This window comes from Muntiacus reevesi, chromosome 21, assembly GCF_963930625.1.
Source record: "Muntiacus reevesi chromosome 21, mMunRee1.1, whole genome shotgun sequence".
Classification (NCBI taxonomy): domain Eukaryota; kingdom Metazoa; phylum Chordata; class Mammalia; order Artiodactyla; family Cervidae; genus Muntiacus; species Muntiacus reevesi.
In genome coordinates this window covers 31,397,680-31,419,129 of record NC_089269.1, presented here as the reverse complement: position 1 = coordinate 31,419,129, position 21,450 = coordinate 31,397,680, and the positions used below count along the sequence as shown (strand labels likewise).

The following is a 21,450-nucleotide window of genomic DNA, read 5'->3' as shown; positions in this document are numbered from 1 at the left end:
TTGTTTCTTATAAGAACAGCAATTTTTTTTTGGGGGGGGGGGATTGGTGATGAACTTTTATTATAAAACAATATTAAGGTACAAGATTAGGCAGTGAGAACAAAAACTTGAATTGCAAATCTAATTGTTTTTCTTTCCATTTATTTTTATTAGTTGGAGGCTAATTACTTTACAATATTTTAGTGGGTTTTGCCATATATTGACATGAATCAGCCATGGATTTGCATATATTCCCCATCCCAATACCCCCTCCCACTTCCCTCTCCACCCAATCCCTCTGGGTCTTCCCAGTGCACCAGCCCTGAGCACTTGTCTCATGCATCCAACCTGGGCTGGTGATCTATTTCACCCTAGATAATATACATGTTTCAATGCTGTTCTCTCGAAACATCCCACCCTCGCCTTCTCCCACAGAGTCCAAAAGTCTGTTCTGTACTTCTGCATCTCTTCTTTTGTTTTGCATATAGGGTTATTGTTACCATCTTTCTAAATTTCATATATATGCGTTAGTATACTGTATTGGTCTTTATCTTTCTGGCTTACTTCACTAAGTATGATAGGCTCCAGTTTCATCCATCTCATTAGAAGTGATTCAAATGAATTCTTTTTAATGGCTGAGTAATATTCCATGGTGTATATGTACCACAGCTTCCTTATCCATTCGTCTGCTGATGGGCATCTAGGTTGCTTCCATGTCCTGGCTATTATAAACAGTGCTGCGATGAACATTGGGGTGCATGTGTCTCTTTCAGATCTGGATTCCTCAGTGTGTATGCCCAGGAGTGGGATTGTTGGGTCATATGGCAGTTCTATTTCCAGGTTTTTAAGAAATCTCCACACTGTTCTCCATAGCAGCTGTACTGGTTTGCATTCCCACCAACAGTGTAAGAGGGTTCCCTTTTCTCCACACCCTCTCCAGCATTTATTGCTTGTAGACTTTTGGATAGCAGCCATCCTGACTGGCGTGTAATGGTACCTCATTGTGGTTTTGATTTGCATTTCTCTGATAATGAGTGATGCTGAGCATCTTTTCATGTGTTTATTAGCCATCTGTATGTCTTCTTTGGAGAAATGTCTGTTTAGTTCTTTGACCCATTTTTTGATTGGGTCATTTATTTTTCTGCAATTGAGCTACAGGAGTTGCTTGTATATTTTTGAGATTAATCCTTTGTTGCTTCGTTTGCTATTATTTTCTCTCATTCTGAGGGCTATCTTTTCACCTTGCTTATAGTTTCGTTTGTTGTGCAAAAGCTTCTAAGTTTCATTAGGTCCCATTTGTTTATTTTTGCTTTTATTTCCAATATTCTGGGAGGTGGGTCATAGAGGATCCTGCTGTGATTTATGTCAGAGAGTGTGTTGCCTATGTTCTCCTCTAGGAGTTTTATAGTTTTTGGTCTTGCATTTAGATCTTTAATCCATTTTGAGTTTATTTTTGTGTATGGTGCTAGAAAGTGTTCTAGTTTCATCCTTTTACAAGTGGTTGACCAGTTTTCCCAGCACCACTTGTTAAAGAGGTTGTCTTTTTTTCATGTATATTCTTGCCTCCTTTGTCGAAGATAATGTGTCCATAGGTTGATGGATTTATCTCTGGACTTTCTATTCTGTTCCATTGATCTATATTTCTGTCTTTGTGCCAGTGCCATACTGTCTTGATGACTGTGGCTTTGTAGTAGAGTCTGAAGTCAGGCAGGTTGATTCCTCCAGTTCCATTCTTCTTTCTCAAGATTACTTTGGCTATTTGAGGTTTTTTGTATTTCCATACAAATTGTGAAATTATTTGTTCTAGTTCTGTGAAAAATACTGTTGGTAGCTTGATAGGGATTGCATTGAATCTATAAATTGCTTTGGGTAGTATAGTCATTTTGACAATATTGATTCTTCGAATCCATGAACACGGTATATTTCTCCATCTGTTTGTGAGGGACAGCATATCTTTAGGAAAGTAAATATTTATGGTCTAGTCAATAAAATGCCTTAACAGACTAAAGAAAAATATAAGTATTCAAGTGCACTTAAACTTCCTAAATTGTGTAATTTCTGCTAATCTCCGTATAACACCTCTTTTCATAGATCTAAATGAAGATGATTTTCTTCCTAGTCATCATACATATACTCTTCAAGGAAAAAAACTACGAGGTATTTCTTATCAGGTAATGTGAATAATCAACATTTACACAGCAGTTTGTGAAAATCATCTTGTTATTGATGTGTACACAGTATACAGTACTTAGTCTTGAAGTTATTTTGTATTTGGTTTTGTAATTGATATGACTATGTCTCTGTGAATTGGAATATAAATGAAAAAAGTAAATGATGATGAGTTAATAAGCCACTTTGATTATGCAAAACACTATGCACTACAGCCTTTTGATAAGTAACTCTGAACTTGGTAAATTAATATACTGGGATTTTCTCTGACAAGACCTGTGCTAAGTGCTTAGAACTATCTGGCAACCTTTAGTGAGGGGCATGTCCCTCATGTTCTATGTTTGATATAAAAACATATTCTCTGATTTCTGACATATCCCTTTAAAGCTTACACTAATTAGCCCCAGGAGTTCAAGCAATTAAGAATGTCTGAACCTTGGGCCTTCCTAATAACAATAATATAGCATTAATTACCAGCCAAATAATTATTATTCACCCTGTAAAAAAAAAATCATGTATGAGTCAATAGGGCCAACTCAGGCATCATGCTGATTTTTGATATTTTTCTGACAGCCACAGAGTTCTCTTTAACCATTCTGCTGGTTTTATTAGAAAATTTAGAACTGACCTTCCTCAGTGCAGTGGATTGATCAATAGGCAGAGGATATGTAGCATATGAATTAGGAGGTGTTGCTCTGGTGAGGAAAGAGAACTCGAATTTCTAAAGCCAGCCTGATTTCTGAGGCTGTCAGAAGCCCTAAGACAGTGGATCATAACTTTTGATCAAGTACAGTTTCTGCTGTCTGCTCTGATGCTGCCGGAGTCATGGAACTGTGCTACCAAGAGGGCAGCTCTACCCAATTACACTTTACTGCAAAGTTCATCTACCAATGGGTTCTCCTGCCACATGTGGTTGAGAGCTCCAAAAACAGACAGAGCTCTGCTTGAATCTTAATTTGCCCTAGTAGGTTCATGGTGACCCTAGTGGTAAGCAGTCTGCCTGCCAATGCAGGAGATGTAGAAGATGTGGGTTTGACCCATGGGTCAGGAAGATCCCTTGGAAGAGAGAATGGCAACCCACTCCAGTACTCTTGCTTAGAAAATCCCATGGACGGAGGAGCCTGGTGCAGGTTACTGCCCATGGGGTCGCAAAGAGTCGGACACGACTGAGATGACAGTAGCCAGCAGTAGATGCTCTCTCTCTGCCTCAGTTTTCATTATCTGTAAAGTCAGTCTATAAAGAACCTGTATTTCATGGATGTCACAAGGATTACATGAGATGTTTCATTAAACCGCTTACCTTCATGATTGGCATTTTGGAGATGTTTTTTAAAATTCACTTGTTACCATAGACCTTCCTCTCTTCTTTTATTTTTTTCTTTCTTCCTCTTGCTTTTTGCAGGAACTTAATGACACTGTCATAAGCACAGCTGGCAGATCATTTCTGAAACATGCAGTCTCATCCTCCCAAATTTAGATAAGACCTCAGATATAGTATCTTAGTGAAACATTATCTGATAGCCAGGAAAAAATAACTGGTTTAGAGTAAGAGCTCCCCTGACATGCTTTATGCCCAGAGAAGTTCTACTTTAGGATTTTAGTAAAAAAAAAAAAAAAGAAAGAAAGAAAGAAAGAAAGAAATAGAACCATCTCTTAAAAATAAAAAAATGATATAGAACATTCTTAGAAGAAAGGGTTAAAGATAAATCTTTACCCTATAACACCAAACTTCTTGTAATTTTAATTAGCCTTCTAGAATGGTAACCATTCAAGTGTACTATGTAGTTTATTACTAAAGATTAGTTAAGGGAATTCATACCCAGTGACAGACAGGCAGGAACTAGCTAATCTAGAAATCTTCATTTGAGAATTGGGGAGTGGTCTTATCTATCTTTAATATCCCTCTTCTTATTTGTAATAAGCATTCAGTGGAGTTTAGTTAATTTAGATAACATTTTCTGTATGACAGAATACTTCAGTGTAATAGAGTATTATTAATTATTAAGTAGTGCTATGCAAATTATTAATCTATTAACTCCTCGAAACTGAGGAAAAGTAGAATCAGCTTACTCTTTGAAAGATGAAGGAGAGAAGCAATCATTCTCTGGTGTGAAGGGAAAACTGACCTGTAGGTGGAAGGTGGAATGGACTTTAGCAGACTGTGACTTCTCATCACAGGAGCACATGACTTATGAGAGCAATGTTTCTTCAGGTGTGGACTGGGGACCATCTGTATCAGACTCATTTAGAGTATTTGTTAAAAATGCAGATTTCTGAGCCACACCCCATTCCAAGTGAATTATCATGTCCGGGGTCCAGGAATCAGTATTTTTATGTGAATTTTCAGAGGAGGCTCAGGACATGAACCGTGAGGCTCTGGGAATCAGATGATTGATGAGCACTTGTCTGTGGACTTGATGTCTCACGCATTTTTACTTTTTAAGCCCAAATTTGGCTCAGGCCTGGCCTGGGAAGACAAGGCCTCCTGGAAAACCAAAGGTGATATTTGTTCCACATTTTAGTGATGATATTCATTTATATTACAGAGCTTTTTAGAACTATATAAGAGTAGAAAGGATTAAAATACTGAATAATATCTTAAAAATGTAAATATTTTCATACCACTGCCCACTTTACTGAGTATCATTAACATGGGATAAAGTTCATAAGGTGTAAAACATATTACAGCTATCATTACTGTACTTCATGCTTACAAAATATATTTTGTATAATAAAAACATTCAGAATAAAAGACTTAAACATTAACTGAATTTCCAGTCAGAATACACTCAACCAGACAAGGTCCTTTCACATTCTCAAAATGAGATCTCAGACGTATTAAAAAGAAAGTACAAGGAACCAAGTCGCAGGAGTTGGGGGAAGATGCTTATGGAATGCTTTCCCCAATACTGACTTCTTCGTGAAGCTTTTTGTTTACTTGTCCTGGGATTAATTCTTTGGAGAACCAGGCTTGCAGGAGAAGTGCTAGTGGGGAGAGTTTGAAGCAAAACCGACCGCCTGGTCCTGAGATCATTATAACGACCATAAAGAACATCTCGGAGTAACTTGACTCCCAGCATTTATTTTTGTATCCTTGTTCTTGTTTGTTCTTTTCTGGCAGCATTCAGTTGATGGCTCAAACCTTTTGTAGCATATTGAAAAGGGTATAAAATATGCCGTAATACAGACTTTGGGCTAATATATTTTCAAAAATGTTTCATGCGTCATTTCTCACGTAAATTCTTAGGTTGCATTCAGCCTTCAGAGCGTTATTCATATTCATGATAGAAAAGAAGGATAACATTTATTATTTTCGGTGCTAGTGATATTCAGACTGTCAAGCACCCCCCACTCAGAATGTACCAGAACATTTTCTCCCTGAGAAACCTCAGGGAGAAGTATTAAAATTTAAATTAATATTAAAATTAGCACATTTTATATAAAATATAGAAATATATTTATTTGTTTTATATAGACTTATAATAAACATATATTTATATTTTCATCAAAATATATATATTTTCCCTGAAACCCTAGGTTCCCTTCTGAGGCAGTTATTAAAGTATTAAAGGTTAGATCACTCCACATCCTTTCAGTTTCTTGATGTTCTTTTCTATGCAGACTGTAAGGATAAGTGTTTGAATTGTCAGCCTTCCCTGTGGTTAGGGGTGGTCATGAAATGCAATTCTGGACAATGAGATGTAGTCAGAAATGCCTGGGGAGGGCTTTCTTTCTTTTTAAAGTTTTAAATGGACTTTTTTATTGAGATAAAAGTCACGTAACTATTTTAACCATATTTAACTGTACAACTCAGTGGTACTAACCACATTCACTTTATTGTGCAACTCTCGCAATCATTCACCTCTGGATTTTTTCATTCCTAAACTGAAACTGTCCCCATTACATACTAAGTCCCCACTCCCACTCCTCACCTTCCCACCCTCTACCCCCCTGTCTGGCATCTACCACTGTATTTCCTCACTCTATGAATTTGACTGTTCTAAGGACCTTGTATAAGTGGCATCAAATAGTATTTGTCTGCACTTACTGACTTTCCTTGGTAGCTCAGATGCTAAAGCATCTCCCTACAATGCGGGAGACCAGGGTTCAATCCCTGGAAGCTCTCCTGGAGAAGGAAATGGCAACCTGCTCCAGTACTCTTGCCTGGAAAATCCCATGGATGGAGGAGCCTGATAGGCTACAGTCCATGGGGTCGCAAAGAGTTGGACATGACTGAGTGACTTGACTTTCACTTTTCACTGTATATTGGAATGTATTTTTAAGGTTAATGTAATATATGTCCTACAAACAGATCTTACTTTCTCCCCCCACCCTGTGTAATACAGTAGATTCTCATCAGTTATCTACTTTATACATATCAGTATATATATGTCAATCCCAACCTCCATTTATCCCCTCTCCTTCCCCCCTTGGTATTCCTACATTTGTTTTCTGTATCTTTTTTGAAAAAAAATAAAGCAAAGCTTCATGAGGAGACAGCTTTGTCCTTTGCCCTTATCCCTCCCTGAAGTTGGGACTTGATTTCTGGTGAGGTAGCAACTGTCTTGAAAGGGCAAAGGCATGTGTTAAGGATGATGAAGCAGGCAAATGCATGGACTTTATTCATCAATGACATTCTTGAGTAACTGCATCAACATTGGATCACCTATATCTGGGCTTCTTATTCTGTGCAAATGTAAGTTCCATACTTGTTTAAGCCACTATTCTTTAGTTTTCTGTTCCTCAAAGTTGAGTGGATTCCTAACTGATATACTTTGCTTTTAAAACTGTTACTTCCGTTAATGCTGAATCCTAATTGACTTAAGATATCAGATCAAACTGTGTTCACAGAGTTGAATGACATCTAGACTCAACTCTGATTGTACAATTAGACTCCGTTCAGTTCAGTCGCTCAGTCGTGTCCAACTCTGCAACCCCATGAATCGCAGCACTCCAGGCCTCTCTGCCCATCACCAACTCCTGGAGTTCACTCAAACTCATTTCCATTGAGCCACTGATGCAATCCAGCCATCTCATCCTCTGTCGTCCCCTTCTCCTCTTGCTCCCAATCACTCCCAGCATCAGGGTCTTTTACAATCAGTCAGCTCTTCGCATGAGGTCGTGAAAGTATTGGAGTTTCTGCTTCAGCATCAGTCCTTCCAATTAACACTCAGGATCGATCTCCTTAGGATGGACTGGTTGGATCTCCTTGCAGTCCAAGGGACTCTCAAGAGTCTTCTCCAACACCACAGTTCAAAAGCATCAATTCTTCGGTGCTCAGCTTTCTTCACAGTCCAACTCTCACATCCATACATGACCACTGGAAAAACCATAGCCTTGACTAGAAGGACCTTTGTTGGCAAAGTAATGTCTCTGCTTTTTAGTATGTTATCTAGGATGGTCACAACTTTCCTTCTGAGGGGTAAGTGTCTTTTAATTTCATGGCTGTAATCACCACATGCAGTTATTTTGGAGCCCAAAAAAATAAAGTCTGACACTGTTTCCACTGTCTCCCCATCTATTTGTCATGAAGTGATGGGACCAGATGCCATGATTTAGTTTTCTGAATGTTGAGTTTTAAGTCAACTTTTTCACTCTCCTCTTTCACTTTCATCAAGAGGCTTTTTAGTTCCTTTTCACTTTCTGACATAAGGGTGGTGTCATCTGCATATCTGAGGTTATTGATGTTTCTCCCGGCAATCTTGATTCCAGCTTGTGCTTCTTCCAGCCCAGTGTTTCTCATGATGTATTCTGTATATAAGTTAAATAAGTAGGGTTACAATATACAGCCTTGAGGTACTCCTTTTCCTATTTGGAATCAGTCTGTTGTTCCATGTCCAGTTCTAACTGTTGCTTCCTGACCTGCATACAGTTTTCTCAGGAGGCAGGTCAGGTGGTCTGGTATTCCCATCTCTTTCATAATTTTCCACAGTTTATTGTAATCCACACAGTCAAAGGCTTTGGCATAGTCAATAAAGCAGAAGTGATGTTTTTCTGAAAGTCTCTTGCTTTCCTGATGATCCAACGGATGTTGGCAATTTGAACTCTGGTTCCTCTGCCTTTTCTAAATACAGCTTGAACATCTGGAAGTTCACAGTTCACATACTGTTGGAGCCTTGCTTGAACAATTTTGAGCATTAATTTGCTAGCGTGTGAGATGAGTGCAGTTGTGTGGTAGTTTGAACATTCTTTGGTATTGCCTTTCTTTGGGATTAGAATGGAAGCTGGCCTTTTCCAGTCCTGTGGCCAGTGTTGAGTTTTCCAAATTTGCTGGCATATTGAGTGCAGCACTTTCACAGCACCATCTTTTAGGATTTGAAATAGCTCAACTGGAATTCCATCACCTCCACTAGCTTTGTTCATAGTGATGATTTCTAAGGCCCACTTGACTTCACATTCCAGGATGTTTGGCTCTAGGCAAGTGATCACACCACCATGATTATCTGGATCGTGAAGATCTTTTTTGTATAGTTCTGTGTATTCTTGCCACTTCTTCTTAATATCTTTTGCTTCTGTTAGGTTCGTACCATTTCTGTCCTTTATCTAACCCAATTTTGCAATTAGACTAGCCTCCTACAATTCTCAAGCAGTGTAATCAACACCTAGACCTGAGTTAGTCATTTAGTCTGTAAGATGAAAATGAGACTAATAACAAAAAATTCAATTGACTGCATACAGTTCATTGGCTATATATACAATTAAAACTGCATCCAATACAGCACACCATTGCTGGGAAATTTATGTAGATAAGATCAAGGTAAAATTACTTTTTGGTGAGTTTTACCTAGATCATGAGTTTGAGTAAACTCCAGGAGTTGGTGATGGACAGGGAGGCCTGGCGTGCTGCGATTCGTGGGGTCGCAAAGAGTCAGACACGACTGAACAGTTGAACTGAATTGAACTGAACCTAGGTCATGGCAACAGGTGAGTAGAGAAGAACTTTAAGGTTATGCTATGATCTTGTTAACAAGCAGCAGACAAGTCTCTTTTTAGGTTTCATCAGACAAATTTTTTGTGGTTCTAAGCAAAATTGTGAACAAATCATAAGGCAGGGGCGGGGGAAGAGGCCAAAATGACTGACTGTTTAAATAGTACCTGCAAGTGTTAGTTAAAAAATAGTCTTTATATATGATGTGATCATTTAAAGATAATCTACTAATGCTGTGCATTGCTCTTATTTTTAAGTACTTTCTTCTCTATAACATTAGCTACTGTATTAGTTATCTGTTGTCAATGCTTTGCATGCTTAGTCGCTCAGTTACCTTTGACTCTTTGGGATCCTATGGACTGTAGCTTGCCAGACTCCTCTGTCCATGGGATTCTCCTAGCAAGAATACTGGAGTGGGTTGCCATTTCCTTCTCCAGGGGATCTTCTCAATCCAGGGATTGAAATTTGTGGGTCCTCTGTCTTCTACACTGCAGGCAGATTCTTTACGCACTGAGCCATCAAAGAAGGCCAGTTATCTCTTGCTACATAACCAACTACCCCTAAATTTAGTGTCTTAAAATAACAAACTTTTATTATGCCACAGTTTCTGTGAGTTAGGAGTCTGGGAGTGGTCAAGTTGGGTGATTCTATCTCAGGGTCTCTTATGAAGTTGCAATTAAAATGGTGTCTGAAGGCAGCCTATTGGGGAAGAAACTACTTCCAAACTCCCCCTCATGGCTGCAGTCAGGAGGCAGCCTCAGTTCCTTGCAGGTTGAGGGTGGGTGGGGGTGCGGGGAGAGTGCAGATGTGGTTGGAGGAATCTGTCTTTCACCAGATTAGCCTTTGGGGCTGCTTGAGTGTCTGCAGCATGGAATTTGGCTTCCCCTATAGTGTTATCCAAGAAATAGAGTAAGAAGGAAACCAAAGTGCCTTCTAAGATCGAGTCTCAAAAGTCATACACCATCAGTTCAGTTCAGTCACTCAGTCATGTCTGACTCTTTGTGACCCTATGAACCGCAGCATGCCAGGCCTCCCTGTCCATCACCAACTTCCAGAGTTTACCCAAACTCATGTCCATTGAGCCAGTGATGTCATCCAACCATCTCATCCTCTGTCATCCCCTTCTCCTCCTGCACTCAATCTTTACCAGCATCAGGGTCTTTTCCAATGAGTCAGTTCTTCGCATCAGGTGGCCAAAGTACTGGGGTTTCAGCTTCAGCCTCAGTCCCTCCAATGAACACCCAGGGCTGATCTCCTTTAGGATGGACTGGCTGGATCTCCTTGCAGTCCAAGGGACTCTCAAGTGTCTTCTCCAACACTACAGTTCAAAAACATCAATTCTTTGGGGCTCAGTTTTCTTTATAGTCCAACTCTCTCATCCGTACATGACGACTGGAAAAACCATAGCCTTGACTAGAGGGACCTTTGTTGGCAAAGTAATCTTTCTGCTTTTTAATATGCTGTCTATCATATCCACCTTCTTTTATTTGTTGAGAGTAAATAATTAAATATATCTCAAACTAAGTGGATGAACATTGTGACCCATCTTTTGAAGAGAGTAGTATAAAACAATTTGTGGGCATATTTTAAAAGCACCAGAGCTACCCTAATAATATTTTGAAGCTATAGGTAGACAGGTGAAGGAGGATTTCTATATCCCATAAGTGAGATTATAACTAATTTAGCAAATAGTATATAGAACTCTATTTGGTAGTGAGAATAGAATATAACCTTTTTTTTAAAAAAATGTAAGACTTTAAAGAGTGACTTTAATTGGTATTCAAAGAACATAGAATGTTATGAAATCCACATCTTTGTCTCTGGTGAATTAAAATCAGACTAGATATTGTATCAGTATCCAAAGTTATACTTATCTATTTCTAGATCTGTCTATCATCCCTTTTAAAGCAAGGAAAAGAGCTTAAGTGACCCTTATTTTAACTTATAGTTTATTCACAGAAAAGGAAATAGCTAGTAGTAACAAATGAATTTTATGAACCAGCTATATTATCTAGCCAAGTTCTAATTCTAAATACCTGAGGGTGTTTTCACTTCTTGATCATTTCAAAAGGTTGACAGGAATTATTTGGGTACTTGTTAGTATTATTTCAATTTTTTGAAGAATTGTATAATTTTAAAAATGGATAGTAAACCCATCCTGGTAATTTCAACTGTGCCAAGCTAGTCTTTAAAATGAAAAAAAAAATCATTATAATAAAAACCAAAATTGGTCTTTGTTCTCTTTTAACAAAAAATAAAATAAAAAATAAAATGAAACACAAACCTGAAAATGTGGGCCTAATTCTTTAAAAATCTGTGGGCTTCCCAGGTGGCACTGTAAAGAACCCTCCTGCCAATGAAGGAGACATGAGAAACCCTGGTTTTGTCCCTGGTTTGGGAAGATCCCCTAGAGGAGGGCATGGCAGCCCACTCCAGTATTCTCGCCTGGAGAATTCCATGAACAGAGGAGCCTGGCGGACTACAGTCCATGGGGTCACAAAGAGTTGGAAATGACTGAAATGACTTAGCACGCACACACTCTGCACTCAGTGGCAGAATAAAATCCAGTCCCTCAGCACTGGTTTCAGTCACTTCAGCTACACTGTCAGTTTCCACTTTTTACCTCTTGGTCCTAGACTAGACCTTGTGGGGCTTCTGCCTAGCTTTGAACTGTATCGTAACCAAACTTGCTTTGCCTTTATTTGAGTCGTAACTCTTGACTTCGGACTTGTTTAGACTCTCTATGCTTCAGTTCCCTATGTGTAAAATGATGAAAGAAAAACTTCTTATGATCGTCAAAAATATTACATGAAGCAGCATATGTATACTACCCCTAAAAATGTTCAATGAACATTTATGTCCTCTCTTTAAAGTCCTCTTAATCTGACAGAAAGACTGAAATTCATTTTCTGTTATAAACTCTATCCAGTGCCTTTTGCTGCAGTTTCGTGGTATCCCAGACAAAAATTGTTTTTAATGCCAGGGACCAAACCTGTGTTTGGTTGGGTGGTGCTAGTGGTAAAGAACCTACCAGTGTAGGAGACATAGAGACACAGGTTTGATCCCTGGGTCGGGAAGATCCCCTGGAGGAGGGCATGGCAACCCACTCCATTCTTGCCTGGAGATTCCCATGGACTGGAGCCCACCTGGCTCCTCTGTCCATGGGATTGCAAAGAGTCAGACTTGGCTGAAGCTTGCATGAACATATATATTCATCTTTGTACACATGTATGTGGAGATGAAATTATGGTGAAATATAAATTAGTATACTTTGATAATATGATAATCATGGTTGAGAAAATGAATCCTTTCCCAATTATCTTGATACCTTTGTACAGTTTTGTTTTTGTTTTTTAAGAATGTCAACATCAATCTTTTCTTTTTTTAACATTAAAGAGGGTGACCTTTGAATACTAAAGTCCATCTCTCTGTCAAAGTCACATTGGGCCTACGGTATTCTTTTTTTTTTTTTCATTTATTTTTATTAGTTGGAGGCTAATTACTTTACAATATTGTAGTGGGTTTTGTCATACATTGACATGAATCAGCCATGCATTTACATGTATTCCCCATCCCGATATTCTATTTAAGTGGTTTTTCTATCTCTTTCCCCCAAATTTTAATGCTATAAGCACTGTGTTCTATAGTGTGTGTTCTTTGTTACATTGGTTTTCAGCTGCCACATGGAAATGTTTTTAGAGAACATAAAATGACTTGTCCTTATTGAGAAATGTCCTGACCCAAGAGAAACATAAAGCATTTCCTTCAAAGAAGGATGAGTTTTTCATATAAAAAAAGTCCTTAAAATTTAGCAACTTCTCCTAGGGCATGGAAAATTTTTTCGTGTTATAAAGTATAACTGGCATCCTTTGTATTCCAGCTCTCTCTTACGACAATGAAATCTTCAGATCACATGAACCACCTTCCTTTCCTGGTTGAGCTATTGCTAAACAAAGGTTCAGGGAAAGAATATGCTTTATAGCAGGTGTGGAAAATCTCCAGGACACTCATGCTAGCAGCAAGTCTTGAAGTATTATGGGCTTGAGTAGACTGTAAGTCCTTTTTGAAGTTCTTTTTCTAGATGGACTTTTGAGAACGCTGTAAGATAAATTATGCAACTTTATTTAATCATTATTTCCTAGAATGCAATATAAGCTTTCAGATTCTATGGAAAGTAACCATCTACAAAAAAAATCATGTTTCTTTATATAGGTACAAATACAATGAAAGTGAAAGTTGCTCAGTCATGTTTGACTCTTTGCCACTCCATGGACTATATAGTCCATGGAATTCTTTGGGCCAGAACACTGGAGTATTTTCCAGCATTTTTTTTTTTTTTTTTTTTTTTGCCTTTCTCTGCTCTAGGGGATCTTCCCAACCCAGGGATCGAACCAGGGTCTCCTGCATTGCAGGAGATTCTTTACCAACTGAGCTATGAGAGAAGCCCAGTTTCAAGATGTTTCCATTCATGGCCCTCTCTTCCCAAAGATAATTAACATATTAACATTGAAGTTTCAATAGTAGTCTTCTTAATAGAGATTTTTGCTTCAGGAATATAGCTATGCTAGGTAGGAAGAGGTGATGGAAAGATAGCTATTTAAATATTACTTCTATTCCCAGAAAAAATTACTGTACCTTACCTTTGCTGTTTTCCATGCCTTCTAAATTTTTAATGACTAGTTAAAATAGCAAACAGCTGTGGGGAAAAAACAAATGAATCCCAATGAATATTGGAAGGACTTCCCAGATGAAAAGAAGGCTATGTGTTTGGGAGGAGTAAGAAATAACTTAATTAGAAAGAGAAGCGAAAGAACTGGATCAAAAGACCTGGAGCTACCACTGACTTTGCTCTTAAGCTATTAAATTCATATTTCTGTGCCTGTTTTCTCACTCTTAATGTATTGGACTAAATGAATACAAAACCTTTTTCTTTTTTGATATTTATTTATTTGGTTGCATTGGGTCTTAGTTGCAGCACGCAGGACTTTCATTGTGTCATGAAGGATCTTTCTTGCAGTGTGAAGACTCTAGTTGCAGACACGGGTGCTGTAGTTACAGTGAACTGGCTTAGTTGCTCTGCAGCATGTGGGATCTGAGTTCCTAGACCAGGGATTGAACCCCTATCCCTTGCATTGCAAAGTGGATTCTTAACCACTGGACTGCCAGGGAAGTCCTCAAAATCTTTTTCAAAAGCTAATCATCCACAGTTAATAGCAGCTCGTTCCCATTTTTTCCTTGATACTCTTCTGAGGTCCAAGAGTTTATATAAGGTAACAAAAGAGATACTTCTATAATCTAATGTCCCTAAACTTATTTCAACATCAACAATTTCCTGTGTTCCAGCTCCTCATTTTGTAGACACATAGGGAAGTGAAGTGGCTTGCTCAAGCGCACGTGGCTAGTCAAAAAGCAAAGCATTGCAACAGAGCAGTCACTTTTCTGCAGACCAAGACCAGTTCTATTAAATTAGGTTTTCCAGACATTTTTCATTTATGTGTTGTTTATGTTAAATTATAACTCCTACATACAAGAGTTGTATTTTTTCTATGTAATTCCCTATAACCACAAGTCCTTATATTGCTAGGAATCCAACAGGTGCTTAATAAAAATTTATTAATTTGTATGTGTGTATGCTGTCACTTCAGTCATATCCAATTTTTGCGACCCTATGGACTGTAGTCTACTAGACTCCTCTGTCCTAGGGATTCTCCAGGCAAGAATACTGGAGTGGGTTGACCTTTCCTCCCCCAAGGGATCTTCCTAACTCAGGGATTGAACCTGAGTCTTTTATGTCTTCTGCATGGGCAGGTAGGATCTTTACCACTAATGCTACCTGGAAGTCCATTAATTTGTATGCTGATTCTTAAATTTCTTATCATTCACATTTCTTGGTTATTTTGAGGTCAACCCCTCAAAAGTATTTTTATGAAGAGTTTCAAAAACTTCTTCAAAATTTCGAAGCAGAGGATATTACGGGGATGTAAGAAAGATATTGTTTCTGCAGCCTTTCCCCTTAAATCAACACAACCCCATTTGCATCTCTGACTTGTGTGATCCTGGCAGCTTCCAGCTGACTTGGCAGTGCCTCCACAGTAAAAGACCGACCCCAACCTATGGGTCAATGAGCAAAGAACATTTTTGGCTCCTCATACAGAAATGGGGAGAGATGGCCATGAACTGGTAACTTCCTTGATCCTTGGGAAATAGAGCCTAACTTGCACATTATTCCAAGACCAGAATTGAAAGTGAAAAAGAAAGAAAGTGAAAGTGAAATTGCTCAGTCGTGTCCGACTCTTTGCGACTCTGTGGACTGCAGCCTGCCAGGCTCCTCTGTCCATGGGAATCTCTAAGCAAGAATACTGGAGTGGGTTGCCATTTCCTTCTCCAGAGGATCTTCCCAACCCAGGGATCAAACCCGGGTCTCCCTCATTGCAGGCAGATGCTTTAACCTCTGAGCCACCAGGGAAGCCCTATTTTATGCCTCCCCAAATCTGCTTGAAGGGAAGGAGAAGGAGTCAGGAACCTGTATTAGAACTTGAGTAAGTGATTTATATTTATATAGTAGGATAATAATGTTATATAAAGGGCTTTGTTAGACATGGTAAATTACACTGCTTAGCTGTTCCAATGCCTGCATTTCCTTTCCCCATCTTACCTGATGCAGTCTTTCTCTCCTGTGAATAACCATCACATTTTATTTGTATCTTTCATATGACAAGCCTTTTCCTCTAGATGTATTTTTGACCAGTTGTTCAGTTCCCATGTACTGAGCATGTTAAAGACCAGGGTTGAGATGTACAAAATAGCTCTGGAACTCTAAAGATCTCACCTTTCAGTGGAGGGGACAGACACAAAAACTTAGATGACTGGTTTTCAAAATCACTCATAGTAAGCAATGAGCATCACAAGACAGATAGACTGTTTTATTCTCTTTTGCATCTCCCACAGGTTAGTGAAAGTGAAAGTCGCTCAGTCACGTCCAATTCTTTGTGACCCCATGGTCTATACAGTCCATGGACTTCTACAGGCCAGAATACTGGAGTGGGTAGCCTTTCTCTTCTCCAGGGGATCTTCCCAACCCCGGGATAGAACCCAGGTCTCCTGCATGGCAGGCAGATTCTTTACCAGCTGAGCCACAAGGGAAGCCCAAGAGTACTGGACTGGGTAGCCTAGCCCTTCTCCAGTGGATCCTCCCAACACAGGAATTGAACTGGGGTCTCTTGCATCGCAGGTGGATTCTTTACCAACTGAGCTATCAGGGAAGCCTCTTCCACAGGTTAGATGTCCAGTAAATGTGTGTTGAGTGAATAAATAAATACCTTTTAAACCTTCTAGGAGAATATATTCCATTTCATTAATGAATGTATTCAACCGCCTATTCATTCAATGACATTTTTATTGTGCCCAACACTATTTTGAATGCTGATACTGTTAGTGTTCATTTCATTTTAACTTCTATCACAGAAATAATACTTTTTGTAATTGTAATTATATAAGTACTCTAACATCAACTGGGCAATTTTTCCACCAATTATTTCTTCAATCAATATTTCATTTGCATAAATGAATTATTTTCAAACTGTCTTTTTAGTTAGCTCTAGTTCCAAGGAAGCAGTAAAATAACCTCTAAAAGAAAACTTGTTTATTTTCATGTGTTTGCATTGATCGACCCTAATTCATAATCCTCTTGGTTTTATTGCTCTCCAATGAGTTGCTAAATGTTAATTGATCATTGGACCTTACAAATTATCCTTTTAGAGTATATTTTAGGTCATAAATAGAGAGTAATCACTTTCATATAAAAGAGAATGGGGATCTAGTTTTGGCAGAAATAGATTTGATTTAAAAGAACCTGTATTCTTAAATGATAGAACGTCTCCCAGTTATAGAAGTAATATATCTTCATTGTAGAAAACTTGGAAAATTCACAGTATATAAAGAATAAAAGAGCCACTTAAGTGGTGTTTACACTTTTTATACAAAGTTGTATTCTGATTTTTCCCTTAAGAGTGTTTTGTGAGCATTAAAATAACTCTTCTGCAAAGTCTTAAGATTTGGTAATAATCTTGTAACTAAGTGAAGAGTCATAAGACTACAAAAGAGAAACTGTCAATGCAAAATACACAAAAATACTTGAAGTTCCACTTCAGGGTGCTCATTACAGCTTCCTTTTAAAATAAACTAAGAAAATATTTTTTTAAAAACCTCTGTTTCCTCTCTTGAAGAAATTTTGTGATATACATATCAGGAGATCTGGCTTTTTCCATTTGAATACTTGCTAAAGAGTTCACTAGAGAGGAAACTTTTTCTAAATCAGAAATTAAGAACAAAAAAAGAACAAAGGGAAATTATTTTTTTGCAAGGTCTATCATGTTATTTTCCAACTTCCTTTTCGCTAGTATGGAGAGAACATAATTCAAACAGTTAAATTATTTGGATTTATTTAGCCTCCAAAAGCCCAAATTTCTCCTGGCTACAAGAAAGGGGATAAAATTGGAAGAGATTTAAATTTCTTTGGAGCAAAATACACATATGAAAGAGAACATATGTGTGTATGTTTATTTGATATTAAATATTCATATATATTATATATAAAGATATATATATAAGAAGATATTATATATGTACATATATATATTTGGATAGGCCTATAAAATTAAGTGTGTACCTGATACTTATCCTCTATATTGGAGAACCATATTTAAATTATAAATCAAAAGCTAGAATTTGGTTGATCTTAAATTTGAATGTCAACACCAGATAACTAGTAATTATTTTGGTTCCTAAAATTCTTGTGAGATAGAACGTTGGATTAAAAGTCAGAATACTTGATTCTCATCCTAGCTCTGTTATTAATGAATTATCTTTCCCTGGATGAGCCACTTAACTTCTCTGGGTTTTCTCATTTTTTAAATAGGCTGGTAGACTAGATGTTCAGTAAGTTCCATTCTGGCCCATAAAATATGATTGTAAGACTAATCTAGTTCAATAATTCATTGATGCTATTTTCTAAAAATTATTCTATCATACTAATGGTTAAGCAAAGTGTCAGAAAGTGAGGTGCATTTAATCTAACACTTGTAACAAAAATTTTACATTATTTAAGGAATGTGAGCCAAGTGAACTAAAAGATATGCACATTTATATATAAAAGATATAATATGTGTGTGCTCAGTTGCTTCAGCCATGTCCAACTGCTTACGACCCTATGGACTATAGCCAGACTCCTCTGTCCATGGGAATCTCCAGACAAAAATATTGGAGTGGATTGCCATGCCCTCCTCCAGGGGGATCTTCCCAACCCAGGGATTGAACCCAACATCTTCTGTGTCTCCTGCATTGCAGGTGGATTCTTTTCCCATGGAGCCACTTGGGAAGCCCAAAAGATATAGCATATACATATTAAAATATATGTAATAAATATTTAATTTATATTCACATATAATTATTGTCTTAATGGAGAAAAACAGTAAGTAAACTAAATAAAATATTTTTTAAATTTCCTCTAATTTCTTGATTCCTAATTCTGTTTTTTGCATTATTCATTACATTTTGAAGAAATAGGTAGACTTTACCAAATCAAATCTTCATCCATTTACTCATCACTCATTTCATGTTATTATTTTAACTACTTCATATGGAGTACTAACTGTTAATATTAAAGATACTAAGGATACTGCATGATACCTATACAGAAGGATATGGTTTCTGCCTTCCTTCAGTTTAGAGCCTGCTGAAGAAGAAAAACATTTAGCCAATGATGACACAATTACATAATCCTGAAATTGCAGTGAAAGACAAGAAGGAAAAGAATGGGGACCTAATTTGGACTTGGGAGTCAGGATTGATCTCTAGGGGCAAAAAGTGACATTAGACTGAGATTCCAGGGTGAGTAGGAAGGAATTAATCAGGTCAAGAGAAGGAGAATGAACATTCAAGGTAGAAGGAGGAGCAGATATAAAATACTTGAGAAAGGAGAATGGTGTAGATTGGGAACCTACAGGTCTACACCTTGTGAACCAGAGGGGACCCTAAAGACTTGGCCCTCATAGATCCAGTTAAGTATTGTGGACATTATTAAGAGAATATTTTGGATTTCTGAAGTAATTTAAGAAAGATAGTAATACCACCATATTTATATTTTTTCAGAGAGAACTCTATATTATAAATCAACTAACGGGGTGTGTGCATGCGTGCTAAGTTGCTTCAGCTGTGTCTGACTCTGTGCGACCCTGTGGACTGTAGCCCACCAGGCTCCTCTGTCCATGGGATTCTCAAGGCAAGAATAACGGAGTGGGTTGCCATGTCCTCCTTCAGGGGAGGGATCAAACGCATGTCTCCTGCCTTGTAGGTGGTCTCTTTACCAACCAAGCCACCAGGGAAGCCCACAACTAAAGTGGGGGGTGGGGACAAAGACTAAAAGAAACTGGAGACTCGCCAATAGTTTCAATAAGAGAAAATTAAACGAGGGTGACAACAGTGGATATGGAAAAAGGAAAGAGATTCAAGACACATTTTTGAGAATAAACCAACCTCAGTAGTGGGACGAATGTAAGTAAACAGAGGAGAGGTAAATAACAAAGGTGATAATCCAATTTATGGAGTGTGTAAAAGGATGGATGAAGATGGTATTCAGGGAGTTGAAGAAGACCAGATGAGAAACAGGTCTGGAGGAGGCTAGAGTCATGATCATGATTAGAAATCATTGAAAATGGAAATTTGGATATGTGAGTGTGAAGCTCTGAAGAAAGTCCGACAAAGATAAATTGGGAATCATCAGCATATACTTTCTATTAAAAGTCATATGTGTGTGTGTAGTTGAGAAAAAGTGATGCAATACTATATGAAAATCCAGAGCTAGTCCTAAAGGAATTTAATTTTGACAGAAAAAGGTGTCAGCATATAAGAGAACAGCCAAAAAAGGTAAAAAGAAAATCCAGGAACATGATGTCACAGAATCCAAGTAAAGACAATGTTTCCTGAAGGTCATCGTGGTCAATATTGCCGAATATCAAGTAGTAACGGAGTTTGTGGAGTTCATTGGACCACAACAGCAATTTAAATGGAATAGGAGAGACAAAAGTTGATTGATGAGTACATGAGGTGGGTTGAAAAGATGAGAAATTAAAAAGATTAAATTAAAGGAAGCATATACAGTTAACTATTTTGGGGAACATGCCTGGGAAAGAGAGTAGAGAGTGGTAAATAAAAGATGGTGAATTAAAGATGGATGAAATCAGAACACCTTTAAAGGCTATCGGGAAAATTTTTTAAAAAAAGAGATGATCAAAATTCAATAAAGAGGGAAGATGAATGAAAATATAAACCAAGTTGTATCATTCCTCTGATTAGAATAAAATACATATTCCCCAGCCTGTTCTAAAAAAGCCTCCTAGTTAAATCTCGGGCTCTATCTCATGCCCTCATTTCCTTTTTCATTCACTAAGAATTCTCCCATGAATTCCAGTTTAAAACCTTTGCACAATCTACATCCTCTTCCAGGATTTCCTTTCCCTCTTCTCTTTCCTTGGCTCACTCTTTTCCATAATTCATGTCTCAGCTGAGATGTTATTCCTCACCATCCACTGAATCCAAAATGATCTCCAAATTTTCACATCTGGTTCCTTCTTTTCATTCAAACCTCCCATTTGTTTCCTCAGTGAAACCCTTCTGATCACCTAATGTAAATTAGTAACGCCCTATCCCTAAGCCATCACCCTAATTAGCACAGCACTTCTTATGCCACATTTTACTGCTCATGTACTTGTTTACATGTTAATGGTATGTCACTTCTCTCTAGAATATAGGCTCTGTGAAAGCAGGGATCCCATCTTACTTGCCCCATGCCATATCTCCAGAATGTATGACAGTGCTTGGCATATGTAGGTGCTCAATAAAAGTTTGCTGACTGATAAGTTTAATTTACAGGTCAGTCTTCTTAGAAACATCTAGAAAGTAAAAGCAACATTATTAAAATTTTAATCAAATTCAGTACAGATATACAGGTGATAGATTGGAAGATTGTAGTGAATAACATTATTTAAAATATTATAGATAATTTATTTTAATAGATGATCTTAACGATTCCATATCTCTTATAATAATATTAACTCTAACTTTTATCCATCAGGTATATATGCTATCTAATAGCAAGACAAGGTTTTTCAGAAGTACTTTGCATTTAGAAAGTAGCCAGACTAATATAATAAATTTATTATGGATAATCCATTTCATAGATAAACACATATATGAAATAAAAAAATGTATTTACATTTACAAACATTTATTGCCGTGCACAAAAATGAATGAAATGTAATTACTCAAAGATGAGAGACTGAATAAAGATAAAAAAGTTACCAACATTGTGTTTTTAA

The 21,450-nt window shown here is 37.6% G+C and overlaps 1 protein-coding gene across 1 annotated transcript in view; it reads left to right on the top strand.

The window, feature by feature from the left end:
• SAMSN1 (SAM domain, SH3 domain and nuclear localization signals 1) overlaps positions 1-21,450 on the top strand; it is a 132,932-nt gene that overhangs the window by 14,548 nt on the left and 96,934 nt on the right. The window contains exon 3 of the mRNA XM_065913579.1: positions 2,071-2,150. Within this exon, the coding sequence (XP_065769651.1) occupies positions 2,071-2,150 (80 nt within the window). The remainder of the gene's footprint in view (positions 1-2,070; positions 2,151-21,450) is intronic.